This window comes from Rattus rattus, chromosome 13 (genome assembly GCF_011064425.1).
Source record: "Rattus rattus isolate New Zealand chromosome 13, Rrattus_CSIRO_v1, whole genome shotgun sequence".
Taxonomy (NCBI): Eukaryota; Metazoa; Chordata; class Mammalia; order Rodentia; family Muridae; genus Rattus; species Rattus rattus.
In genome coordinates, this window is record NC_046166.1 from 57773767 (window position 1) to 57797374 (window position 23608).

At 39.9% G+C, this 23608-nt stretch overlaps 1 protein-coding gene across 2 annotated transcripts in view; it reads left to right on the forward strand.

Annotated features, from left to right (window-relative positions):
- Positions 1–23608, forward strand: part of Unc5d (unc-5 netrin receptor D) — a 530429-nt gene that overhangs the window by 314574 nt on the left and 192247 nt on the right. For both annotated transcript variants that reach the window (XM_032919094.1, XM_032919093.1), the window contains exon 3: positions 1373–1516. In XM_032919094.1, coding sequence (XP_032774985.1) covers positions 1373–1516 — 144 coding nt within the window. The remainder of the gene's footprint in view (positions 1–1372; positions 1517–23608) is intronic.

Below are 23608 nucleotides of genomic sequence, written 5' to 3' on the forward strand. Positions count from 1 at the left end.
AATTCTTTTTGAATTTGAGGGTGAAAAAGATCCAAATCAGGCATTTAATTTTTCGTCACTTATTTTCATATTAGTCTTATTTCCATAATCAAGAACAAAGTAAGCACAGGTATAGGCATTTCGTTGTGAAAAGCGTCAGTATTAGTTTATAAGGCAGAAGCAGGGGACAGCCACCAGATGTTCCATCCGTAAACCATGGATGTAACCGGGTGACTCTCGTCTCTAAGTCACGGGTGTTTTTTGTCTACATTATGGGGATAGAAGACCATATTCCATCTTTGGGCGATGTGCACATGCAGTGAGTAAAGAACTCTAGGTTCACTGTGGTGCTGGGCTTCCGTACTCAGGCTTTGACTACGCATTCCTATGGAGAAGGCCAGTGTCGGCCAGTGTCTGTGGGACAGAGAGGCATAAGAGCTATAGAGACTGGGACCTTATTGTCATTAAGCAACTCTAGGAGGAATATCCTCCTTCATCCCTGACACTCCATGAAGATTAGCCAACCTTCTCGAAGGACCCCAGTGTCCTTGGTCAGAAGAAGGAAGGAGTCTGGGATCTGCAGTTACAGTTACCAAGCACATTCCAAATGATTAGAAGGAAAATGCAAATACATAAAGATCTCACTGAAAGCTTCAAAATCTTCAGCTTTATCCAAGCTTAGAGGTTTCTTTTCTGCTGTTCCTACAACCCTTGCCCAAACCACTCACGCCACTACTCTGAGAGTTTTCCTTGTTCCTCTGACTGGGTTGTTAGATTATGGGTCAATGTGTCTGCTTCTTGTTTCTCCTGTCCATTGAGGCTTTGTCCTCAACCTTTGATGCCACTGTTTGGGCCATTTCTTGAATTCCTGGTCTGTTTATTCTCTCTCTCTCTCTCTCTCTCTCTCTCTCTCTCTCTCTCTCTCTCTCTCACACACACACACACACACACACACACACACTTTCTTTCAAGCCATACTATTACAGTAACGTTTCCTTGGCTACAAAACCCCGTAGCCACTCTAAGAACAACTTGAAACTCTGTCCCAGAGCTTACTATGTGGAGATGATTAGGTTCTAGACATTACCTTAGGTACATATTCCTCACAGTGCATTTTATACTCAGCCTGAGAGCCCTGAGAGCGCCAGGTCAGTATAATAGGAATGCTATTCTATTCTATGGCACTGCATCAGTTGATAATACTTTGTGTGTGCACTTTACAGCCTACTCAGCTGTAATTTAATTAGCAGTAATATATTACTGTCACGGTAATTAAAACCTTGCCTTGATTAAAAACAGAATTGTTTAATTAAAAAGAAAAGGTTTGGCTAGCCTTACCTCTCTGATAGAGAAATACAGTGGCCTCACCTAATGTTCTCTGTCTGCCCATCAGGCTTGAAGGTCCGGGAGGTGTTTATCAATGTCACCAGGCAGCAGGTGGAGGACTTCCATGGGCCCGAGGACTACTGGTGCCAGTGTGTTGCGTGGAGCCACCTTGGAACTTCTAAGAGTAGGAAAGCTTCCGTGCGCATAGCCTGTAAGTACCTCTGGGGATGACCTTTGCGGGTGACCTTGGATCTTAGGAGTACGGACATGAGTTAAATACAGTTGAAGAGGTCAGTGGAGATGTCCTGGTCTTCTGCAGAATGTAGATAAAAGTGAGGCAAGATAGACCTTTGCACCTCCAATGAATTTACTTCTTAAAACGCTCCTTCAAAATGCTTGATCCAGAGGATATAATCAGCAACCAACTCAGTTTGCCTAAGAGATTCTGCCCGAATTTTTAGAACTCAGATGCCTTCACACTGCCAGGAAAATATCTTCCAGAGAATAGGAAGCCCACACAAATGCACTCTGCTGCTCCCCATCAAGGATGATGCTCAGGGTGCATATATGGGGAGAGCTGAGCAATGGCTGTTTATTCTGCTTTCTCGCCAATCTGCAAAAATAAGGCATTAAAAACATTAAAGGGTTTTTTATAGCCTGTTGTTAAGTCTCTTCTCTACTCACCTTAAAACGTGGAAATGGTTTTCAAAACTGTTTTTGTTTGACCCAATTATAACTTTAAACAAGGGAAAAAAAGCACACAGTTGAAAAATGGTGAGAATAAAAGGAAAGAAAAATTGCTTCTCTAAGGAGCCCAAGATTTCTCTATCCTATTTCAGCATCTATGTCTTTATAATCTGAATATGATATATAAACTTCTCCCCCCCCCGTCCTACCCATTGCCATTACCCCACCTCTGTAGATCCTCTAACTCCTTTTTATGCCTAGAATTGTTATAAGAAAAAAAAACCCTATAGAAGGAAGATGGGAGGGGCAGGAGAGACGGTTATTGTTGTTTTATTCAAATCCTGCCTTTTGAGAGTGTCATAAAGAATATGGGACAAGAGGGATTTATTCGAGGACTGAAGGAATTCTCCATAGCAGATGTTGATGGCTTAGGGATTAGGAATAGGAGTGAATTGCTATTTGCAAAGACATTTATGTTTCCTCAGAAATGAAATCTCCCTCTTAAAATATGCATTTCACCTTCATAATACTGGCGATGTGGGAGACCTCTCCTGGATGCCATGTGGGTCCTCCTAGACCAGGAAAAAGAGGTCACCTCATAAGCCGTACTCAGTGTGAGAGCCTTGGGAAATATTTTTTCTAATAGTTATTTAGTTAATTAAAATTAGCCAGCCAGTATCTGATGACTTATTGTAGCAGGTCAACCAAGAGAAGGAGTATGTTTGCATTCATGTGTCCCATAAGATGTTCAGTTCTGTGTGCCCCATGTGGACTTACTTAGTACCATCCAGAATCCTAGTCATGGCAAGGTATATATCTGTAGCGCTCAATTCAAGCAAAGAGGAGGAAACAGCTGGAGACAGTTTGACACTGGCTCACTTGATTTCTGTCTTCTGAGCTTCATTTTCTTTTTCCTTCATCAGCCTTCCCTCCCCAAGGTTGATGTCGCTTTTTCTTTGAACTATCATCAATACAGTTTCCCTGGCCTGTTTCCATCTGTGTTGTGCCCTCCTTCCCTTCTTACTCACTTGATTCCCGATTGCCACGTGCCTGTTAGCCCGTCATGGTTTTGTTTACAAAGTCCATCAAAGATGGGTGCAAACCCACCGGTTCTCATTTCCCATCACCTTGACTGCACACATCACACTTTGGCCTAGTGGTTACACTTGTCAGCTTTGGCTTTCCCCTTCGTGGATGCACTCTGCCATCCTGCATGTGTCCTGGGACGGGAGAGAAGACCCTAGACTCCCCACTACTGCTCTCTTTCCCTTTCTGTTCTGCTTCATCTTCGTGTTGTACAGGTAGACAGCATCGCTCATTTTTCTCAGTCTTAATGCCTCCAAATGTGAATCTGTACCTATTTCGTGGAGCTGTTCTGAGCATTGCTTACATTCCCGAGTACTAATTATTTAAACTAACAAGACCAGAGAATACTCTCCAGCCATGATCAGATGCCCTGTGGCAGAACTGGTCCTCCGCAGCACTGTTTCCTGGACTGGGCTTCAGTGGTGCTAATTGAATGAGTGTTCTAGGTTAGCCCTTATTGTGCTGCTCCTCTAAGCATGATAAAATCAGATGATAGGGAATATTAATAATGGAAAAGGAATTTTTCATCATGTCACTTTTCTTTTACTCATTTGACCTTCCTACAAGTCTGAGATCCTTTTCTGATAATAATCCTGTGCCTGTCTCTAAAGATTTAAAGTAATTTGTCCTTTTCATATGATAAGCTCATTTGTATATGAAAATATTTTTAAAGCAAAATGTTAGAATATCATTATAGCCCCTATTATACAACTCACTTAATGTGTTCTCTAATAGTGTTTCCAACATATTTTTAATTTCTTCCCATGTAGCAAGTTAGAGGCTCTTTAATTTATTTAAAATTATTTATGCAAGCCAAGACATGATTTGTCATTAAATATTGCATTTGACTTGGGGACCAATGTGCATTAAAATGTAAATTGAAATTTAACTAGTGTAATGGCATCAAACGCGTATATGGGGGTGCCTTCAGGATCTTACTTGGATGTTGTATTCGCTTGCAGGAAAAACACTTTAAAAATAATTTTCCTTTTTTATTAGCCTGAGAGAGAAGAGTTCTGACTTTTGCGTGTAAGTACTTCCTAAGAGATAGCACACTGCACACGGGGCTCATCTTCCTTCTCAATAAATGAGTAGGCAAATTAGATATAATTGTTACAATGTTTCATCTTCTTAAGATTGTTTTTTAAGGAATAGAGGCATCTTAATGTACTAAATAATCATTGATAGATAAATGAAGTTTGTGAATGCGAGGAGCATCATCCGAAGGGGCTTTACAACTTACTATCATCTTCGCAGGACTTCGTGAACTGTTCTGTTTCAGCATCTGAGCTCCTTATGCTTCCTGCATTGAGCCAATGAGCCATTAAGGGTTTACATTTTTTTTCAATTGCATTGTGCAGAAGCGCCAAGGCAACTGGGACGTTGAGCTGGGGGACATATTGACAGGAGCATCTTGATATGATCATGGTTACTAATCTCTACGAAAACACAGGAGGCTCCCTAGATGCTGCTGCTTACAAATTGATTTTTAAAAGGAAGCAACACTGAGAAATTTCTCCTCTTAATTTTTGCGATTCATCCGTTCCTCAAGGTGGACTCTAACTGGAGGTAAAAGTTAGAGGTACCGAGCACATTCTTCTGTGGTGTTCTGGATTAGACTATGGAATTATGATAAATATTATAAATTTATTTATTTATTATTCAGTTTGTTATTTATGATATTAATTGTATAACATTGTTATGAACTTTGCGAGTCTTTGAGCAGATGTCTTTAGGATATCTAGCCTAGGAACAATATTTCCAAAACTTTAACGTGCACTGTGATGCCAATCAACAACAAACATGGTCCTCATATAATGCTGAAAATCCAATTCCAATAATTTAGGAAGCCTAAAATAAGGTCTCTAATTGAGAATTTCTACTGAGCTTCCTGAATCTGAGGGCTGCTAGTTGATGTATGCCCTGTATTTCCAGTAACAAGTCCTGAGAATTTATGTAGTATTATTTGAGGCATTGTTATTTACCCCGTTTAGAATTTCATATGCCTGCTTTATTCAACTTGTTGCCGAAAGGTAGAGAACGTGACTGAAGGGGAAGGTCATCTAGCCATTACCAATGTGGAACAGAGCTCTATCTGTCTACCCATTGTATTCCCTTGTGTATTCTTATTGCGAAGCCCTGTGAGTTGCCCTCTGTTAAATAGAAACTCGAGAGTCAAAATAGAAACCTTTATGTGCATTTGAGTGTTTTCTTGAGGAAAGCGGCAGTTGTTTTCCTCTTTCTTTCATTTATAAGTCAGTTGTGAACCTCCTCGTGGTCAAGTTCTACTGTGTGCGCACTTTGTATGGGGAACCAGTGTGCCTGTCACCCCTCTTAACTAAGATTTCCCATAATCACACTATGGTATAAACAGGGAGGAGTTGGCTGGCCACCAACTACTGGGGGCTGGAAATAGCTGAGACCTAGTTACCAAAGTGAGTTTAGAAAGGTAAAAATAGATAAATAAAGGCAGCCTTTATTGACCCCCACCAAGCTGGCAGAAGCCTGTCTCCAGGGAACAACTCCCACAGGCCCTCCCTCATCCGTCTGGTTCACTTGGGCTGGAAGAGACAACATGCTGTGGCATCTGCTGCTGGACCACTGTCAAAACCAGGAATACTCAATTATTTGTAGTTGTTGATTTTCATGGGTGAACATTTGGCGGCTTAGAGTTCTCTTTTATTCTCTGTTTTTCCTTCATCTGCTTATGAGGTGTCGTTCCTGTAGCATTAAACCCTTGGTCAAGGAAACCCTTCTCGACACTTGGCTACTCTACCTAATTTTGGACTGAGAGCTATAGGAAGTATCTCTGTCTTATAATTGAGCCTGTTCTAGCAAGTTGGTCACTTAGAAGAATACAAGTAGGAAACCACTATTTTGTTGATTTAAAAAAAAAGAAGAACATGATTTGAGACATTCTGAATCAAATGTAAATATGATGTTTATTTGAGATGCTTCTAAAATTTCTATGCAGTTGTGGCAAGAATAAGTCAAGAAATTAGAAAAAAAAATCTCATTCACAGCCACAGGGTGCTGTAGTGGGACAGGATTGTTTTCTTTTGCTATCGGAGGTGGTTTCTTTTTGAAAATCAGAAAAGGAAAAAAGAAGAAAAAGAAAAAGAAATGACATTCAGTTGTCTCTATTGTGAATCTCAGCTTCCTGGCTTCAGTAAGTAATTCATAGGCTGGGAACTGTTGGTGCCTCTGCCTCCCACTTGGAAAATTAAATATGGGGATAAGTGAATGTTCGTACACCTTAACATTTTCAGGCATAGCCTCCTTTGTCTGCTATCTCTCGTGACATCCTTACAGGTGTGCTGAGCTCCACCTGAGTGCGTGAGTGAACGAGCACCACTTCTCAACCTGTGGCTCGCAACCACTTTGTGGGGGTCAACTGACCTTTTCCTATGGGTCCCCCAAGACCATCAGTGAACACAGATATCTACATTACGACCCATAACACTACCAACATTACGTTTATAAAGGAGCAACAAAAGTAATTTTACAGTGGGGGGGGTGGGTCATGACAGCATAAGGTCATTAGGAAGGTTTAGAACCACTGTCTTTAGATGCTTGGGGATAGATGTGTCAGCTCAGAGGTGTGGGCTGCTTCCCCTGTCTGTGCTTTGCCTGTGTTCATTATTCTCTCTGGAGCACATGCATAGCTCCATCGCTCTGTCTCTGACTCTTTATTCTAACGTTATGCTCCTATAGGAAAATGATTCTACTTGATGCCTTGTACATACACCCCATCTTAACAATCTGTTAACCCCACTGACCTCACCAACCTCTTAGACCAATTTGGACCTCAAAGGGCCTACTCTGGTATCCATAGCTCTCGAATTTCATAAATCCAAGTGTCCTTCTCTGTCTTCCCACAGAATTTTTTAGGACTATTATGATATCTATAATCATAATTATTTTGAATTTGAGAATTCATTTATCTTTTTAGATTGAGAACTACCTCGAGGTTCCACTATTATTACCTCCATGTTTTTGACTTCCAAGTCTCAAGCAGTTCTTATGTATTGCCTTTGAAGTTGGTATCGTCGTCTTGAACTGCAAATGCCATTCAGGCAAAGCTTGACTCCTCTTCATAAAAGGGCATCTGTTCATTGTCTATCATGGCGATGTCCAGCTGTCTGGCTTTCTTGTGAGTCTGTAGCTACTAAGAACATGGAAGGATCATTTTTGGCTTCCCTTGTCTGGATCTGACTGCTTATTGTCAACACTGGCGTAAGCAGAGGTCAAAAGGGAATTGAAGAGATTAAATGTTACAACCATGTCACCCTTTGCACTACATATGTGACCTCAGCTATTTACACTCCCTGCCCTGGTCCAATACTCTCTGTCCACAGACACCTACACTATGGCAAATAGTCTTCCATGCCTTGTATAAATTGTACAAACATTTGAAACCTTAATTTCTCTTTTCATGGCAGAACGTCCCCTAAAGTTAAGAATGACAATAATGTAGCTTCTTTTCAAAGATCAATCATTACCTATAACCATGCATTAATCTACAGGATACTATTGAAGGACATAAGAAGCTTGGTTTCTGAATAATGTTGTAAGCTATATAAAATCATCTAACTAAGGGGTGGATGTTTGCTAACATTCAGCTACCGTCTAGTAGCTAGGCTGTACACCAAGGGGTGTGGTTGTATCCACCTGAAACCATGCAGATGCTGTTTTCTTGTCAAGCCCTGTGCTAATGAGTGTCAGGGCTGCACAGATGTGCCATGGAGGCTTACAGAAGCAGAGCTGGGAGCATGATTTCTGAGCCCCGGTGTACAATGAACAACATTCAGTGTTTAAAAGTTACGAGTTTGGACCACAAAATCAGTCTTTTGAAGCATGTGTTGAGCCCTGTACATGACATGGAACATAATACCTGTGAAGCCAACTCTGAAAATTCAGATCATACATGTAGTAGTTGGTTTTATTTTTAATGAAATAACTGGCCTTGGAAGCCTATGGGTAACCTCAAATTATATCATACAGAATTTGGAGAGGATTGTTTTTCCTATAGAGCCAGCAGCAGGATCACTGGGTCTAGTTATTAAGATAACAGATGAGAGTAGAGCTTGGAACCAGACATGGCCAGTGGTGGAGCACTGTGTTTGCTATAGCAGCTCCTTGTGTACTCTCTATGGAGAAGAACAGTGCACGTGTCTGGCAGTGACCTTTGAGAACATATCATTGTTAGATATCTAGCTAAGATGGCAGACAGTAAGGTTGTTTATAAATTAAGAAATGGTATCAAGAGTGAATGGAGTCAGTTTGTTTGCAGAGTGCTTTGCTAGCATCCAGGAGATCCTACATTCGAACCTCTGCAAATAGCCTATAACCCCAGCACTCTATAGGTGAACAGAGGTTCTAGGTCATCAGGCTTAATAGAGAACAAAGCCAACATTAAGGCCCATATCAAGCCAATTTTTTGACATAATGATAGACCTTACCTGAGGTTACAGCACAGTGCCTAGAAGTTCCTTCAGCCATTTACTGAGTGTCTTCAGGTTAACAATGATATGGCTTACTGTTGCCACTCTTTCTTTGTTTCTCTCTCTATGGTCTTGCCCCACAGAACCCTGGGATGTGTTCTGAGAAGTTCATCATTAGATAGTTTTGTACTTGCTTACCCAGGTGGCATATTTCCATAGAATATGGAAATATGGATGGGCTACTGCCAACCTACCCTGTGAAACTGTTCTGAAGTAAGTATATTCTTAGTAAGTAGGAATGTGCAAAAGAATGAAACATATATAACTGTCCAAGACAACTATATGTCCTGAATGTTAGCACAACTGATCTTACAGCAGGCGTTTTTACCAAAGTTACCACAAACCAATGCAGATACATAGACCTGGCATTCACGGACAACAGGGAGTATTTAGTTCCATTATAATTGTTGTAATTTTTTTTATATACTGGCCTTTAGATGCAGACTTGTGGGATTCTTTTAATACTGTACCATGTTTCCCTTCATTGCCTTTACTAAGTGCATTTTAGGATATGACTGTAGTGTAATTATGAAAATACTTTGATAGAAAAGTATTACCCAACTTAAATAACTATTCATTCTTTGCCAACGTGAAGAAGCTTGGCTTTGAACCAGATCTAGTTCCTATGCTACAGTGAGATGTGAAACCTTTGCTTCTTATAATTCAAGTGATCTTTTGTCCTCTATGGCACAGAATTTGGAAGCATAATGGTCAGTTATTTTGCTAATATACCTCAATATATTTTTTCGCTGTACAAAGTAAATACAGCCACACAGAAGGAGACCTCCTTTGTTTGAACAATTTGAGCATAGAAATAAATTATAGTAAAAAAAACTTATTAAGTAAGGACTCATATTGATTAAGTATTTATAGCTCAAGCAAGTAAATTTAATATGATAGATCATTCTGAACTATTTCCTCAAAATGCTATCTACATGTCAGACTCTAGAGAAGCCACAAGATCAGTGTAGCTCAGCCGTCTATGGAAGCTCTCACTATCCATAGATTTTAGGGTCCTGCAGTATAAACCCTAGGTTGGTCAACTGCCTTATGTAAAATGGTATTGTAATGGAACCCCTTATCACATTCTGTAAGTTATCTCTGGATTGCTCACAGTATTGTATAAGCATTGAACAGACATTGTCTGAAAGGCTTGAGACCAGCAGTTTTCACATTTCAGAGTCCATTAATTATTGGACCACAACTACTTCACTCATTGGGAATCTCCAACCCAAACATCAAAATTCAGAACGGCTCCAAATTCATATTTTTTTTTGATCATCAGATTTAGGAGCATTTTGGATTGGGGATTCTTTTGTTATTGTTGCCTGTGTTCAACCATTCCTATGTTAACCTCTATGAGCTGTTGTATTTTGCTCTATTGTTTAAATTTGGGGTAATAATATTGACGATGTTTATGTTCTATACAGGTACACTTTGTTTTAAGCATTTTTAAACAAAGTTAGCTTAGTTTCTAAATGCGAAGTCCATGGATACAGCATAGTACATACTACTCCTAGGTCAGTAGGAATGGTTTGAGATTCGTGGGACAGAATGATGAATTGGAATGAGTTCTGAGGATGCAACTGTAAACATCAAAGTACTTTGTGTCCCGTTTCCTCTTGCCTCCACCCACATGGCCCTGCCCCCCCTTGCCAGTAGATGTTCTTCAGCCTACATTATGTGAAGCCTAAATTTATAGAAACCATGTTTCTCTGAACAAAGAGCAATGGTTTGCACAATACTGATAGAAATTGGCTAACTTTTGCTTAATACATGCATTTTTATAAGTGACAACCTTAAAGATGGGATCTATTGGGAAAAATAGTGTGAGAGGAAAAATGAAATTTCCCCAGAGAAATTCTTTCATGCTATTTATTGCCAGTCATTATTTTACCAAGAAGAATTTGCAGAAACATAGCCACTGCCTTTCAATAAAATCACAGGTTAATTCAGCCTGCTATTACTTCAGTGAAATTCGCCTTGAATTTCCCAAAGATGGCGATTTTTACTCAAACCTCAGTAAAGCTTTATTGGCAAAGGGAATATAGATTTTACTTCAGTAAACACTCAATCTCCCTACTAAGTAAACCTTCCAACAGACTAACAGTTGGAAGACAAAATAAACAAACAATAACAACAAAAAGAAATTAGGTCTCTTCGTCTTTGCTAACTCTTTGTGCTTAGTGATTCTTCTTAAGCTAGTGTTACACATTTCTGCCTATGTGTGGAAAGCCAGGATTACACCCCAGAAGGCTCCTAAGTAGGAGAGGGATGCTGACTTAAGGGAAGAGTCAATTATCTGTGAATAGCTCCTAACCTGCATGTTTTAGGCAGCCAAGAGCAAACTATTGTCCCTTCCATTGAAGAGTTTACAGTATAACAACTGAGAGACTTGTAAATAAGAATTTTCAGTGGAGCAGGGGCATGGCGTACACATTCAGTGTATATAAGAAGCCCACTAGGAAAGCTGCTGGTCTCAGTGGTCTAAGACACTCCTCTTGAGTGATGAAGGAAGGTATTCCTGAGCAAGACTGGGGCTTTATCTGGAATGGGATTTGTACTCTAAGACCTTGGAGCGACCACAGAAGAGAGCCTAGGTAGGAAAAAAAAAGATGCGTGTATAAAATGACTGTCTCTTATCCAAAATCTTGGGCAGAAGGGTTTCAAATTTTCTCAATGTTTGAATTCTGTAATATTTATATGAACCTTATTGGTTGAAGATCTTTAGCTGAAATCTTCCCACTCTGCAGTGGCCCCACCCCCAAGACTGTTTTGATCATCAGGTATTCACGGCTGTCCAGATTATGATGTTTGATACATGTTTATAGTAAATAAAACACAAGATAACAGGAAATACTACAACTTGATAGAACTAGGTAGGTCAAGTGATGAAGGTATTTGAATCCTCAGCTAAGACTTTCAGGTTCATCCAGGACATGGTTTGGCCATTGAGGTAGCAAAGGTGGTGTGATGTCAGAGGTAGTGTAATGTCTCAAAATCTCCAACCTTCCCATTCACTGTGGATAAGTCTTCCAAGAGAACAGCAGTGCTGATGGGGTGTGTTGTATAAATGTACAGTTGTACAGATGACGCGAGTTAAAGAGAATGGGACAAAGTTGAGACTCCAGAAAAGACACATTAACATGAGCATATGGCTGTTGAAATATGAAACTAGAAGGTAAGGTACAAGATTTTAGATATGTTAGGTATGGGCATGTCTTTGTTTCTGGCTTATTAAGTAACTGAGCTGCTAGTTAAGTATAATTATGAATATAACAGAAGAAATAAGTTTAAGGAAAAAATATCAAGTTCAGTGTTTGATCATGGCAGATAAAGATATGCATAACCCATGGGATGGTCAATGGACTGTTTTTAATTATGCATTTGTAATTTTGAGCCTGAGACCCAGGATATAAGATAAACATCAAAGCCCCAAGCTGAAGTCCTTGAAAAATTAGTAACTAGGATTATTTGCTAATGGAAATACACAAGGAATTGATTTCATCAGGAATACTTTGGCATTTATCTTCTCTCCAGCTCTCATATTGCGGGTGGGGATAGAAAGGATGGTAAGCTATGAGTGGAATTCCTTTAGAGGAGAGGGGAGAACCAGAGCAGTCCATAAGGAAGGTAAAGATAAATGCAGCAGAGGAAATAAGTGGAGAAGGTGATAAGGGATAAATGGCCGAGACCCCAGTGTTATCTACGGGCGATAGGAAGATTTTAGATGTGTCCATTGGTTTTGATATAAGAGTTGTCATTGATCAGGACCACTAATGACAAGATGATAAGAGACTGCATAGACCAAACAGTCAGCAGAAATATGGAAGATACAGAGGACAGACATAGATGACTCTGTCCAAAATCTGAACTCTATAAAGAAGAGCTAGAGCGTGGCTGCACACAACCATTTCATGGCTGGATGATGATGTAATGTTAGCATGGAGACTTTCTTTGTGAACATTTGTTGAGAAGGAATAGGAACAAAGCAAAACAAGAAGTCAAATCAGAAAATCTAGACTTGTGTTCTAGGCTTAGTCAGCCAGTCTTAAACTTGACCGATTGCTAAAACTCACATGAAAAACACAGAAATTAAAGTCACTCAACTCTGCTCAAGACCACTGAAATCATAATTTTTGGTAGAAAGACAGGAGTACTTGGTGGTTTTGCAGTCTTTTGGCCTTCCTTCTTCCTACTGACTACAGGAAGAGCTCATTAGTCTCCATCCCATGAGATGCTGAGGATCATTGATGACTTTAGGGGGAGGGGGAGTTTGTTTTCTTTAAATACATGGTCCTCAGGTGGTCCACCAGGCTCCAGTGAATTGTCACCATGTATGAGTACATGGGTAGATCAAATTGGTCTCGCTAGCTTAATAAAAATATAAACGTATATTAAGTTGATAAAAATGGGTAAAGTGAAGGATTTGGGAGGAGTTAGCAGAAAGAGTAAGAATGAATGTGATCCAATTACATCTCTAAAGTTCTCAAAGAGTTTCTGGGCTTCTTTTTTTACTTTGGCAAACAGAAAAATGAAGGAGTAGATTTTAATCGTCCCATAGCTTAACTCCCCCACATGACTCTGCAGACCTACTACTGACCCCTTGAGAATTAACCCCACTTTTGTATCAAGTGTTTCCTCTCTGTGGCAGCCACGGTGAGTTATTTTCTTCCTCAAATTTCCACAGTCAACCCTGGCTCAGGGCCCTTTTTGATTCTCTCTCTTTTTTTTTTTTTCCTAGGAAGTATCCCCAAGAACCAGTTATGCTGGGTTCTTTGTAGCTTTTATTTCACGCATAACATTTACTATGTCTCCTTATAATATTTAACATCAGCTATAGATTTACTTATAACAAGTTTTGGTCTAAATTATTACTTGGATCCTCCATGCTGTGGTAGGAGAGAGCGAAGGAAAGCAAATCTGTTTGGTTTTCTTATTTGTTTGTTTTCTTTCCACAGAGATAATACTTTTGGGGCCAGGAGGTACCAGGTATTTAGTGGCTATTCTATTGATTTTGTACTTGTGACACTGGCCACATGTTGTCCTAGTTGACATTCTTGACCTCGGGGAGATGGGCTGAGGGGAGAATCAAAGATCTAACACTGCAGTTAAGCTCTATTTCTTCTTGCTGCAGGGTTGACTTTTCTTTTTGCCTCTTTCTTTTTCCTCTTCCCTCGCTCTGCAGTCCTGGCACTGAATCATAACGAGGTAGAGAGCATTGAATGCTTGAGGTTATTTTTAGGTCATTTCTCCTGAAATTCATTGCAAGATCATAGGCCTCTAATTTCCTGTGCAGGGCCGCGGAGGTCACGCAGGGAAACCAAGGATGATTCTTCATGTCTGTGTCGGTCTTACAACTTGGTTCCATCAACCCTGGAGTTCATTGTGTATTGGAATGCTCATCAAGATGCCAAGCTGCAAGCCAGTGCTCGTAGGTGTGAATAAAGCCCCTTCACATTGGGAATTCTAACAGGAGGAGGATGAACTCGGTGTGTACTGCTCGGGACCTGAGCCGCACGGAAAAGTTGATGATTTTGCCGCTGTATCTGGTTGTTGTTTTCTTTCTTCAGACGTGCTTTGTTTTGGTGGTTAGCTGTAGTCACCTGGAATTCATTTCCTCATTAGCACCCCAAAAAGACCAACCATATTAACATGCAGAGTGTGGGATTATAGATATTTTCTCTGTAGAACAGGCCATGGATCATGATAAAAATAAGGATATAATATATCCTATCCCTATATGACTACCTTATATAGTACCTTAAAAACATAGTATATTCTACCTAATAATTCTTGAAGAATTTCATATAATATTTTTTCTGTCAAAGGTTATTGAAACATTTTATTATAATTCAGTGAAGCTTCGCCTATCGTTCATGTATTGATCCAAATAATCAACATACTCAAGACTCAGAAATCCCTTCTTGTGACTTGGAGACAAAGCAGACACAAGAAATCCTGAACCTGTGCTCTTTCTCTGTGAAATGCTCCTATCTATAGGTCCTTCCTGGGGGGAAGTTGTGCTAAGTAGTCATATTGGTAGACCAGTCATGTTGGTCATGCTGTACCACAGGTATATGCCATTTACCCATTGGACCAAGAATGTGTACCTAGCAAGAAACTCTACATTGACCATCATGGAGTCTCATTCATGAAAAATAAAGGACCCTGGACCTGTGCTCATTGCTTGTCTGCATATGAGCTGATGCTAAAAAGAAGTAATTGGAACTAATTAGCAGAGGAGAAGGAGGAGCCTGTGGCCAAGAATAAATTCAGTTGTCCCTGGCAGAATACTGAGAGGAAACAGGCTATGCTGAAAGGATTAGCCATAGCCCAGGGGATGGAGTTATGCCGGATCTCTTTATCACCTTGTGTGGTCATTTTATATCTTCCTTGAACATGGTTCCCTTAAGACTGTTTCCTTCACTGAAGTCACAGCTTAAGGTATGTTTGATGTCCTCCAGTCTTGGGCTCATAATTAAGACTTTTCTGATTTCTAATTGCCAGCCTGTTCTCTGATTTTGATGGATTCTGAATGCACTTTTGTTTTCGTCCTTGTGAACAAGAGAAGTCAAAGACAATGTAGTGTGCTTTGTTGGGAGAAGGTCAGTAGAAGGCAAGTTAAGTTGTCAGAGTGCTTTCCCAGCCCTGCAGCTGTTTCTAGCCACCACCAATGTCCCCACCATTGGCAAAGTCAGACCTGTTCTCCTATACACCTATGCTGTTGCTTACCTAATAGTTTATGCCACTAGTAGGGAGGGAAATACCAGAGAATGCCAGTTATAAAGTGTTTTATGAATGGCAGCCCGCTCCCAGCAGGATCATAGTGTACAAAGTATCTCATGGCCCTGACCTTATTTTATGATCATGCTGTCTGCCTCGGGAGTCTCTATGAACCAGGACTCCTTGTATCCGCCAATCATCACAGGCACTTCAATAGGCACAGAAAGCCAATTGTGCTCTAAGAGAAGAAGTCACACGAAGAGTACCATGTTGGTTCCACTGTGGCAGAAGTGCCTTTCCACTGTTGCTACAGGTTCACTAGCAGGAGTCAGTTACAGCTGTAATGCTCAGGAATTTTAGGTCGGAGCAGGGAAAATACCTCATCTATGTCGCTGGCATATAAGAATCCCCAGGTCAAAGTCTGCCTTATGACCAGCTGCTATTCAAGGACTCCGCCCAGTAACAATCAGACCTGGAAGACCCAAGACAAAATGAGCTGAGTGGTGCGAATAGCGGGTAGCGATACGAGTCATCGGAATCTTAAGCCAAGCAGAAGGAGTTTAGCAAAGCTGGCCGGAAAGGCATGGATAGTGTACCTGCACCTGGTAGGATGCTCTTCATATGCTTCCCGGGGGAACCGGAGTCAGTAACTGACTTTACAGGCCATTACTGTTTAGGACCCAAGAACTGAGACAGAACCAAATAGAGGCACTGGGCCCTGACTTCCATTTTCTGCTGGGCATCTGCTATGCGTTTGAATCAGCCCTTTTATTACAACAAATGACCTGCGTTTGGCAGAGTTACAAATTCCTTTTATGTATGACAAATGTGGTTTGTTGTTCCTTTTGAAGAAGCACAGTAGGAACGACTCAAACCCGATTTGAAACCAGTGTCGTCGGACAACTAATGGGACATTGTGTCATCTTCCTGCGTCTTAACAAATGGCCTTGACTATGACTATTAAAAAATGTCTATGATTTTTCACTGGCTGATTTGGTTTGAATGAGTAAATTATTTTTATTTCATTGCATTAACTGCCAGAACATTGAATGAGCCGATAACTCCCTGGTGTTGCCGAGCTGCAGAGAACTATTATTCGGAATTGAATTTTTATTGATTTTTGTATGCTACAATGACTTTTCTAACATAGTAGCATGGAAAGAAAATGAGAAAAAAACCAAATAGGGCATGGGGTAAGGAAGGGGAGGCTGTTGTGTCCTATGGCCCAGCCTAAGATATGCCACTTAGGGACAGGTGCTGCTGTCGCTGGAAGACTTGCTTCTGATTGCATGATTTATAACCATGCCATGCACCTGGCTTCCTCACCGTGTTCCTCCTCTCTACCCCTAACTTTGTTCCTAGTTGTCGTGAGTGTTGTCGATATTCCACTGTAGGAATAAAAAGGGAAGCAGAGTGACTGGTAAAGTTATAGAAATAGAAAACGCAGTAAACTGTATTGTATCGATGATGTCGTGCAGGAGAGTTTACACACAGAGAGAGTGTATGTATGAAGAAGACAGCGAATAAGTATATCGTTTCAATAACAATCTTGTATTTATCACGTATGCCCGTGTTCACTTTGTCCTCTTAACTCCTGAGAATGCTCTCAGGTGACCTGAGCTGAAATGAAACTTATAAATGACTCAATTCATCCTTTTATTCAACAAATATTCATCAAGAATTAGTATGTGCCATTCTGGGTACCAGGGTTTATTACCTTCCTTGTTGGGATGAAGTGCCTAAAGATAGATGTATTTTAGCTGTGGCAAAGGTGGTGAGGCTCAATTGTCTCTGGGGATCAGGCAGCAGAGAAAGACTTGAGCTATAACTCTTAAGCCCTCCCTTAAAGGTCCCACATCCTTTGCAGACAATGGCACCAGCTAGACACCAGGTGCTCAGAGACATGAGTTTGGGGGAGAGGATATCCTGTATTCAAACCAAAGCATAGAGACATGACAGTCAGTCAAACAGATGAAACGTTTGCCCCTACTCCCACAACTAAAATAAAATCGGAGTACTTAAATTCACAGTTCACTGAGTTTTGGAGGTAATGTAATTAGCTTCTTTCTTTGGTAGATGTGTAGAGTGAACCTAGACACAATAACCTGAGGCAGGAAACTCTGCTGCCCATAATCCTAACTCAGTATTCAATACAGATGAGGGGTGGAGACTCTGAAAGTAGCAGGATCGTTTTATTCTGGTGCTCGCTGTTTGTGGGCATGAATGTATCTGAATAGCCCAGAAATTTCCCCAAATGTATATACAACCAGCGTAATCAGTGCACCGATAGTCATTGAGAAGTAAAAATTTGGACTGCTGATTAATTTTCTTTTAGGGTTTATCCTATAACCAAAAGAGCAGTCTCAAACAATTTACTATCTACAGATAAGATTTTTATATTCTTCAAACACATCAAAATTATTTAATATTGTGTATCATATGTGATTTAATATCCTTCGAGTAGAATAATATAATTGTTATCTGATACACAACTATGGCAAGATCAAAGGGTAGAAATCCAGTCATGCTTCACCCCTGTCAATAAATGCTGACAGAAGAAATATCAGTTAGGAGAGTATCCCTCTGTGATTTGAGAGAGGTAGTAAAGGAAGGATGATTAGAGATTAGAAATAGAGAAATGAGGAGATAGTGCTAAAAGGAAGGTGATGATGAAGAAAACATGTTGTGTGTAGGGTGTGTGTGTGTGAATGGTGTGCCGTGTGTGCATATATGTGTGTGTGTATTTGTCTGTGTGCATGCATGTATGGTGTGTATGTGTGTGTGTGCATATCCACACATGTGTGAGTACAAGAATGCATGTGTGTAGAAGTCAGACAGTGATAGCAGATCATGTTTCCTTTATGACTTGAACCTCTCCTTTGAGGCAGGCTTTCTAGCTGATCCGGAACATGGCCGAATAGAACAGGTGAGTGTGCTGTCTCTTCCTCCCTCTGTATCACTGTCACTGGGAGCATAAGCCCGTGCCACCATCCCTGACATTTCCCATGGGTTCCGTAGCTCAGAACTCAGGTCCTTGCCCTTGCAAGGTCAAGCATGTGATGATTCAGATATCTCCCCACCCCTAGAAGACCATGCTTTAAATTAACAAAAATCAGAAACTAGAAATTCAGTCTGGGGTATATTATTTAAGATAGTGACATCTTCTACTTCAGCTTCAGTAACTCTCCTCTAAACTTTCCTGCGGGCACTCAGCTAAGTTTTACTGCGTAATGGGAGGGGCTTCCTTTCCCTCTGTCTCTTGGCTCATAATTCTAGCTCTTAATTGCTTGTTTGCAGTCTGCCTTTACAGTGAAAGCGTGTAGAGTAGACGAGCCAGGTTGCTGTATGTCAAGACCCTTCACTGTTTGACAGGACCCACCCCATGTCCAACAGTGAGGGGATGAAAGCAGCTGTGGTACATTTTCTGAACACTGACATCATGCAGAGGAAAGGGCCACTCAGAAAGAGTTTTAATTTTTACTTCTGTACTGTCTTATGGAATATGCTATATGGAATATTCTGTAACAAGTACATATTTGCAGGGTGATTTTTAATCATATAGGTATATCTGTATGTATATCATATATATGACTATGACTAAATATATGCATATAGGTATATATTATACATATATGTTTATATATTGTACATAAATGACATATATATATTGACATATACAGTACAGCTGAGTGGTGGGGAATCTGAAAGCAGTGGGATCCTTTTTAAATATATAAATACATACAGATGTGTGTGTGTGTGTGTGTGTGTGTGTGTGTGTGTGTGCTTGTGTGTGTGTGTGTGTGTGTGTGATTAAGGATTTTCATACTACATTATGTTATTTATCATTTCAGCCTACACAACTTAAATCTTAAATACTATGACTTTCTAGTCTTACATATCTGTACAGAATTATAAAATATATGGGTATATATGTATATATGTATATATATATAAAACTAAACATATATGTGCATGTATTGTTAAATATTAGTATAAAATATTTAACAATATTTTAAATATATATAAATGTATATATATATATATGGTTGAGTTTTTTATACTATATTATCTTGGTTACCATTTCATTGTATGCAACTTAAACACCATGACTTTCTGGCCTTTCATTTCTGTATAGCAAATATTTGGATTGCTACCTGATGTTCAGAGAGGATTTGAGACACTTGCAGACTAAATGCATTTTTTTCACATAGTTCTCCAATCATTTTCTTAGTTGTACTTATAGAATTATAGAGGTGTATCAATGAAACATTAAAATTATAGTGTTACTGAAATATCCACAGAAGATTCAATTCTCTTGTATATAGAAATCGATACTTGTGAGCATAGTCACAGATCTATAACCATCATCCAGAGCAATTTTGGGGTATTTTTGTATTAGCTGAAAGGACATTATTCATCTTTTTCTTCCACTCAACTTCAGCCCCAGCTGATTGCTAACCTATTTTCTCACTTTTTGGCATTACCACCCACTACAGACATTTCATATAAATGGATCATCCAATATGTAAACTTTGGTAAATGGCTATGCTCAATTAATATAAATTATGCATTCAAATTGTACCTATGTCATAGAATACATCAGTATTTCATATATTCCTTGATAGAATATATATTCCATGATAGACTATGTATTATGTATGTTTTTATCAGATGATTCTCATATAATTGGACCTGCAAAACAATTTGATTCATTTACAACTTCTTCTTCATATACACCTTGTGTTTTCTTCTAGCAATATTCAAGACTATCCAAGCCTGATTTCATTTTCAACCCTGAGAATTGCCATTTAAAACAAAGAATTAATAAAACTGGTTCACTTAACAGAGGAAAGAGAGATGTGGATACTTGCTATGTTAGCATTTCCATACTAACCCTTGATATGCCGTTACTCATCTTAAGCCATTTGTATCTTTTCCATGGTAAAACGTTTCCAACCCTTTGTCATTTTATCTCACAGGATCTATAATTTTCATGGTGTTTCATGAGAGATTTTTAACACATTAAGGTCATTAGCTGCACAGTATTTCGTTTACAGTCTAAAACCAAAGGTTTAGCTTAAGAACCTGTTCTTAGGATTTTCTAGGTATTTTATTATGGATAGGGTTCCCTGTTAAAATGTTTTTATTACTATAGCATTTATTTTAGTATAGAGCAAGACATAGCTCTTTTCCTTTTTTTTCTTTAGAAGGGCAATGACTCATTTTAATATATTTCCCCCCTTAATTTATCATGTACTAAATTATACTTTTTATTTGAGTGTCTCTGAAAAATGCTCCAGTTTATAATTAATTTATATCTGATTTATGGTAAAATCATTCCATATTAATCATTATAACTTTATCATAGGATGTAGTAATATATAAGACCTTAAAGCTTGTTATACAGCCAATGTGCTTGGCAAAGTTTTTAGGTATTAATATTAATCTTTATAAGATGTATGTAGCCAGGTATGATTGCACATGGTTTTAGTCTTTGATTTTGAGAATCAGAGGCAGTTGGGTCTTTGTGAGTTCAAGGTCATCCTGGTTCACACAGAGATTTCCAGGCCAACCAAGTCAGCATAGTGAGACCTTGTCTTTAAAAATAAAAAGTTCTAACTAGTAGGAATTAGTATCATACTTACTGACGCAGAGAGTGAGGCAAAAAGAGTTTAAGATATTGATGGAGTAAAGGACCTCATAGTGTCATGTGTAAATGCAAATGTAATGGCTTGATTTCAACCACCAATGTATCCATAATACCTTATTTCAGTTTCTCCATTGACACTTCCTTTTGATGTCACAGAACTTGAATTAGAAACTCTCCAAGATGAACCTTGTTTCCCATCCTATTAGAGGAAGATTTGGTTTTCTCTATGCATTGTTCTCTCATACAAAACATCCCAACCTCAGCCTCCCTTCCTCCTCTCCTACCAGTTCCAGTCCTACCTTTGCTCTCTCTCAGATCCACTGCTTCTCCTGATCCAAAAATCAGGCCTCCTAACGAGGTCAACCAAACTCAGCGTACCAAGGTGCAATAATGCTAGACTTAAACCCTCATATCAAAGCTGGACAAGGTACCGCAGTAGGAGGGAAAAAGTCCCATGAACAGGAAAAAGAGTCAGAAATACCCCACAACCCAGTGTTAGGGGTTCAACAAAAACCCCAAGCCAAACAAAACAGCATGTGTGCAGAGGACTGAGCACATTCCCATGTAGGCACCATGATTTGCTTCAGTCTCTGGAAACCCATGAGAACTCTGCTTAGTTGATTGTGTAGGCCTTGTTTTCTGAGTGTCCCCAACCTCTCTGGGTCCTCTAATCCATTCTACCCCTCTTCTAGGGACATTCCATAGTTCTGTCTGGTGATTGAATGTGGGTCTTTGTATCAGTTCCCATCAGCTGATGGAGGAAACCCCCCTGATGACCACTGGGCAAGGCACCAGTCTTAGGATCATAGCAGAATAGCATGGTCACCTGACAATGACCTGATCTAACCTGAGGCCCACACCAGGAAAGGGGCTCCATATCCAAAACTGTCTATATGGTTAGGATCCAGAAGCTAGATGGTTTAGAGACCCAGGGTAGAATCAAGCATAAGGGATGACAGTTAATTTCAGTTGTACAGTTTGCCTATTTACTACAGCAGTTAATTTTGTGCGTGTGAAGATAGAGTGCTTACTGTTAGACCTTATGTAGGTCCCTGGATATGCGTATCTTTCCTAGATCTAGAAAGACTGCTGGTGCTCAGATTGCTGGTTCAGAAACTAAAGAGTTTGCACGCCCTGGGGTGAGAGTCATAGCTAGAAGAAGAGGCATTTGTCACCATGTCAAAGAGCTTATTTCTCTAATTTTTAGTGTGTTCAGGAGTGAGTTGGAATTTGTATGTGGGTCCCCTTTTTAAGATTCACAGAGGCAGCCTACTTGGGAGGACCTATTAAGCACTAGGCTTAAGAGTGGATCAGAACTCTAAAGTCGGGGGTTTCTCTTTTGAAGTGATATCTGGGGGCTCGATCAGTATTGGGGATGGATTCAGCTCTGTAGACCTTCTCTGCCCTTTCCCTCACCATGCTCCTGCCCTTAGTCTTTTTATCTGCAACATGGGGAGTGATTATGTGCTGTTGGACTCTTCTAGTGATCCAAGTGTCAGTGGGATGGGGAAGCAGAATGGCTTGGTCCTTCACTGGGTCCGATTCTCCCGTATGACATTTCCTAGATATCCCTTTAAATCCCTTGATTGTAGGAAACAAAAAGATCCCAAGTCAGTACTGGGAATTCCAATGGAGAAAAGAGGACTTTTCTCCTCTTTGTGGCTTTCTTTCTGTCTACTCATGTAGTTAGTATAAAGTAAGGATAACTAATAATTTATTAACGTTTTCATTTGTACTGGGCAAATGAAGCAGGCCATGTGCATAGTTGCATGTACAGGAAGTAGAATCGTAAGAATGTATTGACAGGCCTCCTCTTACATGTTTGCATCTTACTTGGTTAAAAACAGAGTATTTAGTGGGAGCAAAACTCAGACGATCATTTGCTAGCACTGAATAAGATTTTCCTTGGAAGATAAACTGACCTGGGGAGCTGGGAAGCAATGGGGAAGATGACACAGTAAACATGTCATCCAGATCACAGCTTTTCCCATCCCTACAATGGCACCTTGGCTAATTAACTCACTTTGATGCCAGTAGATGGGCTTTGATATACTTCTGAGTAGTGAGGTCTTTCTTGAGAGAAACTTTCGGCTCAAAACTCTCTTGAGTAACAGCAGAACATGAACTGTGGTGAGATTGTGCAGCAAACAGTCTCCGACCCTAGACTTATTCCCTCCCTTGCTCCATGCTTTCTTACTTACGGGTTTGTGAGTCCATCACACCGTGAGTCAGGAACTCTGACCCAGTAGGGCAATTTAAAGACCTTGGATAGAAGGAAGGTTTACAACTAAGCTCAGGGGACAGCAGAGCCCCCTGAACAGACAGATACTGGTGTCTCTGAGAGTGAATATGCCGATGGCCACGCTGGTTACCCATCGGGTGTTTTGTGACTTGCTAAAAGCAAGTTTAACGTATTTATACAATTTATAAAGATGTAACTGGTTCTGGAGCTCCGCTCTTTTACAGAGGACATATTTCACGTGATTGTAAGCACTGAAGAAAATTAAATCAATAAATCTACAGCCTGTAATTTGAGATCCTCAATTTGAAGAAAAATACATTGTCAGGGAGGGAGGAGAAAAATCCTTTTCATGGAGGAAGAATTGTAAACCATCTGTCTTGGGTAGACTATCCTGAGCATCCGGGTGAC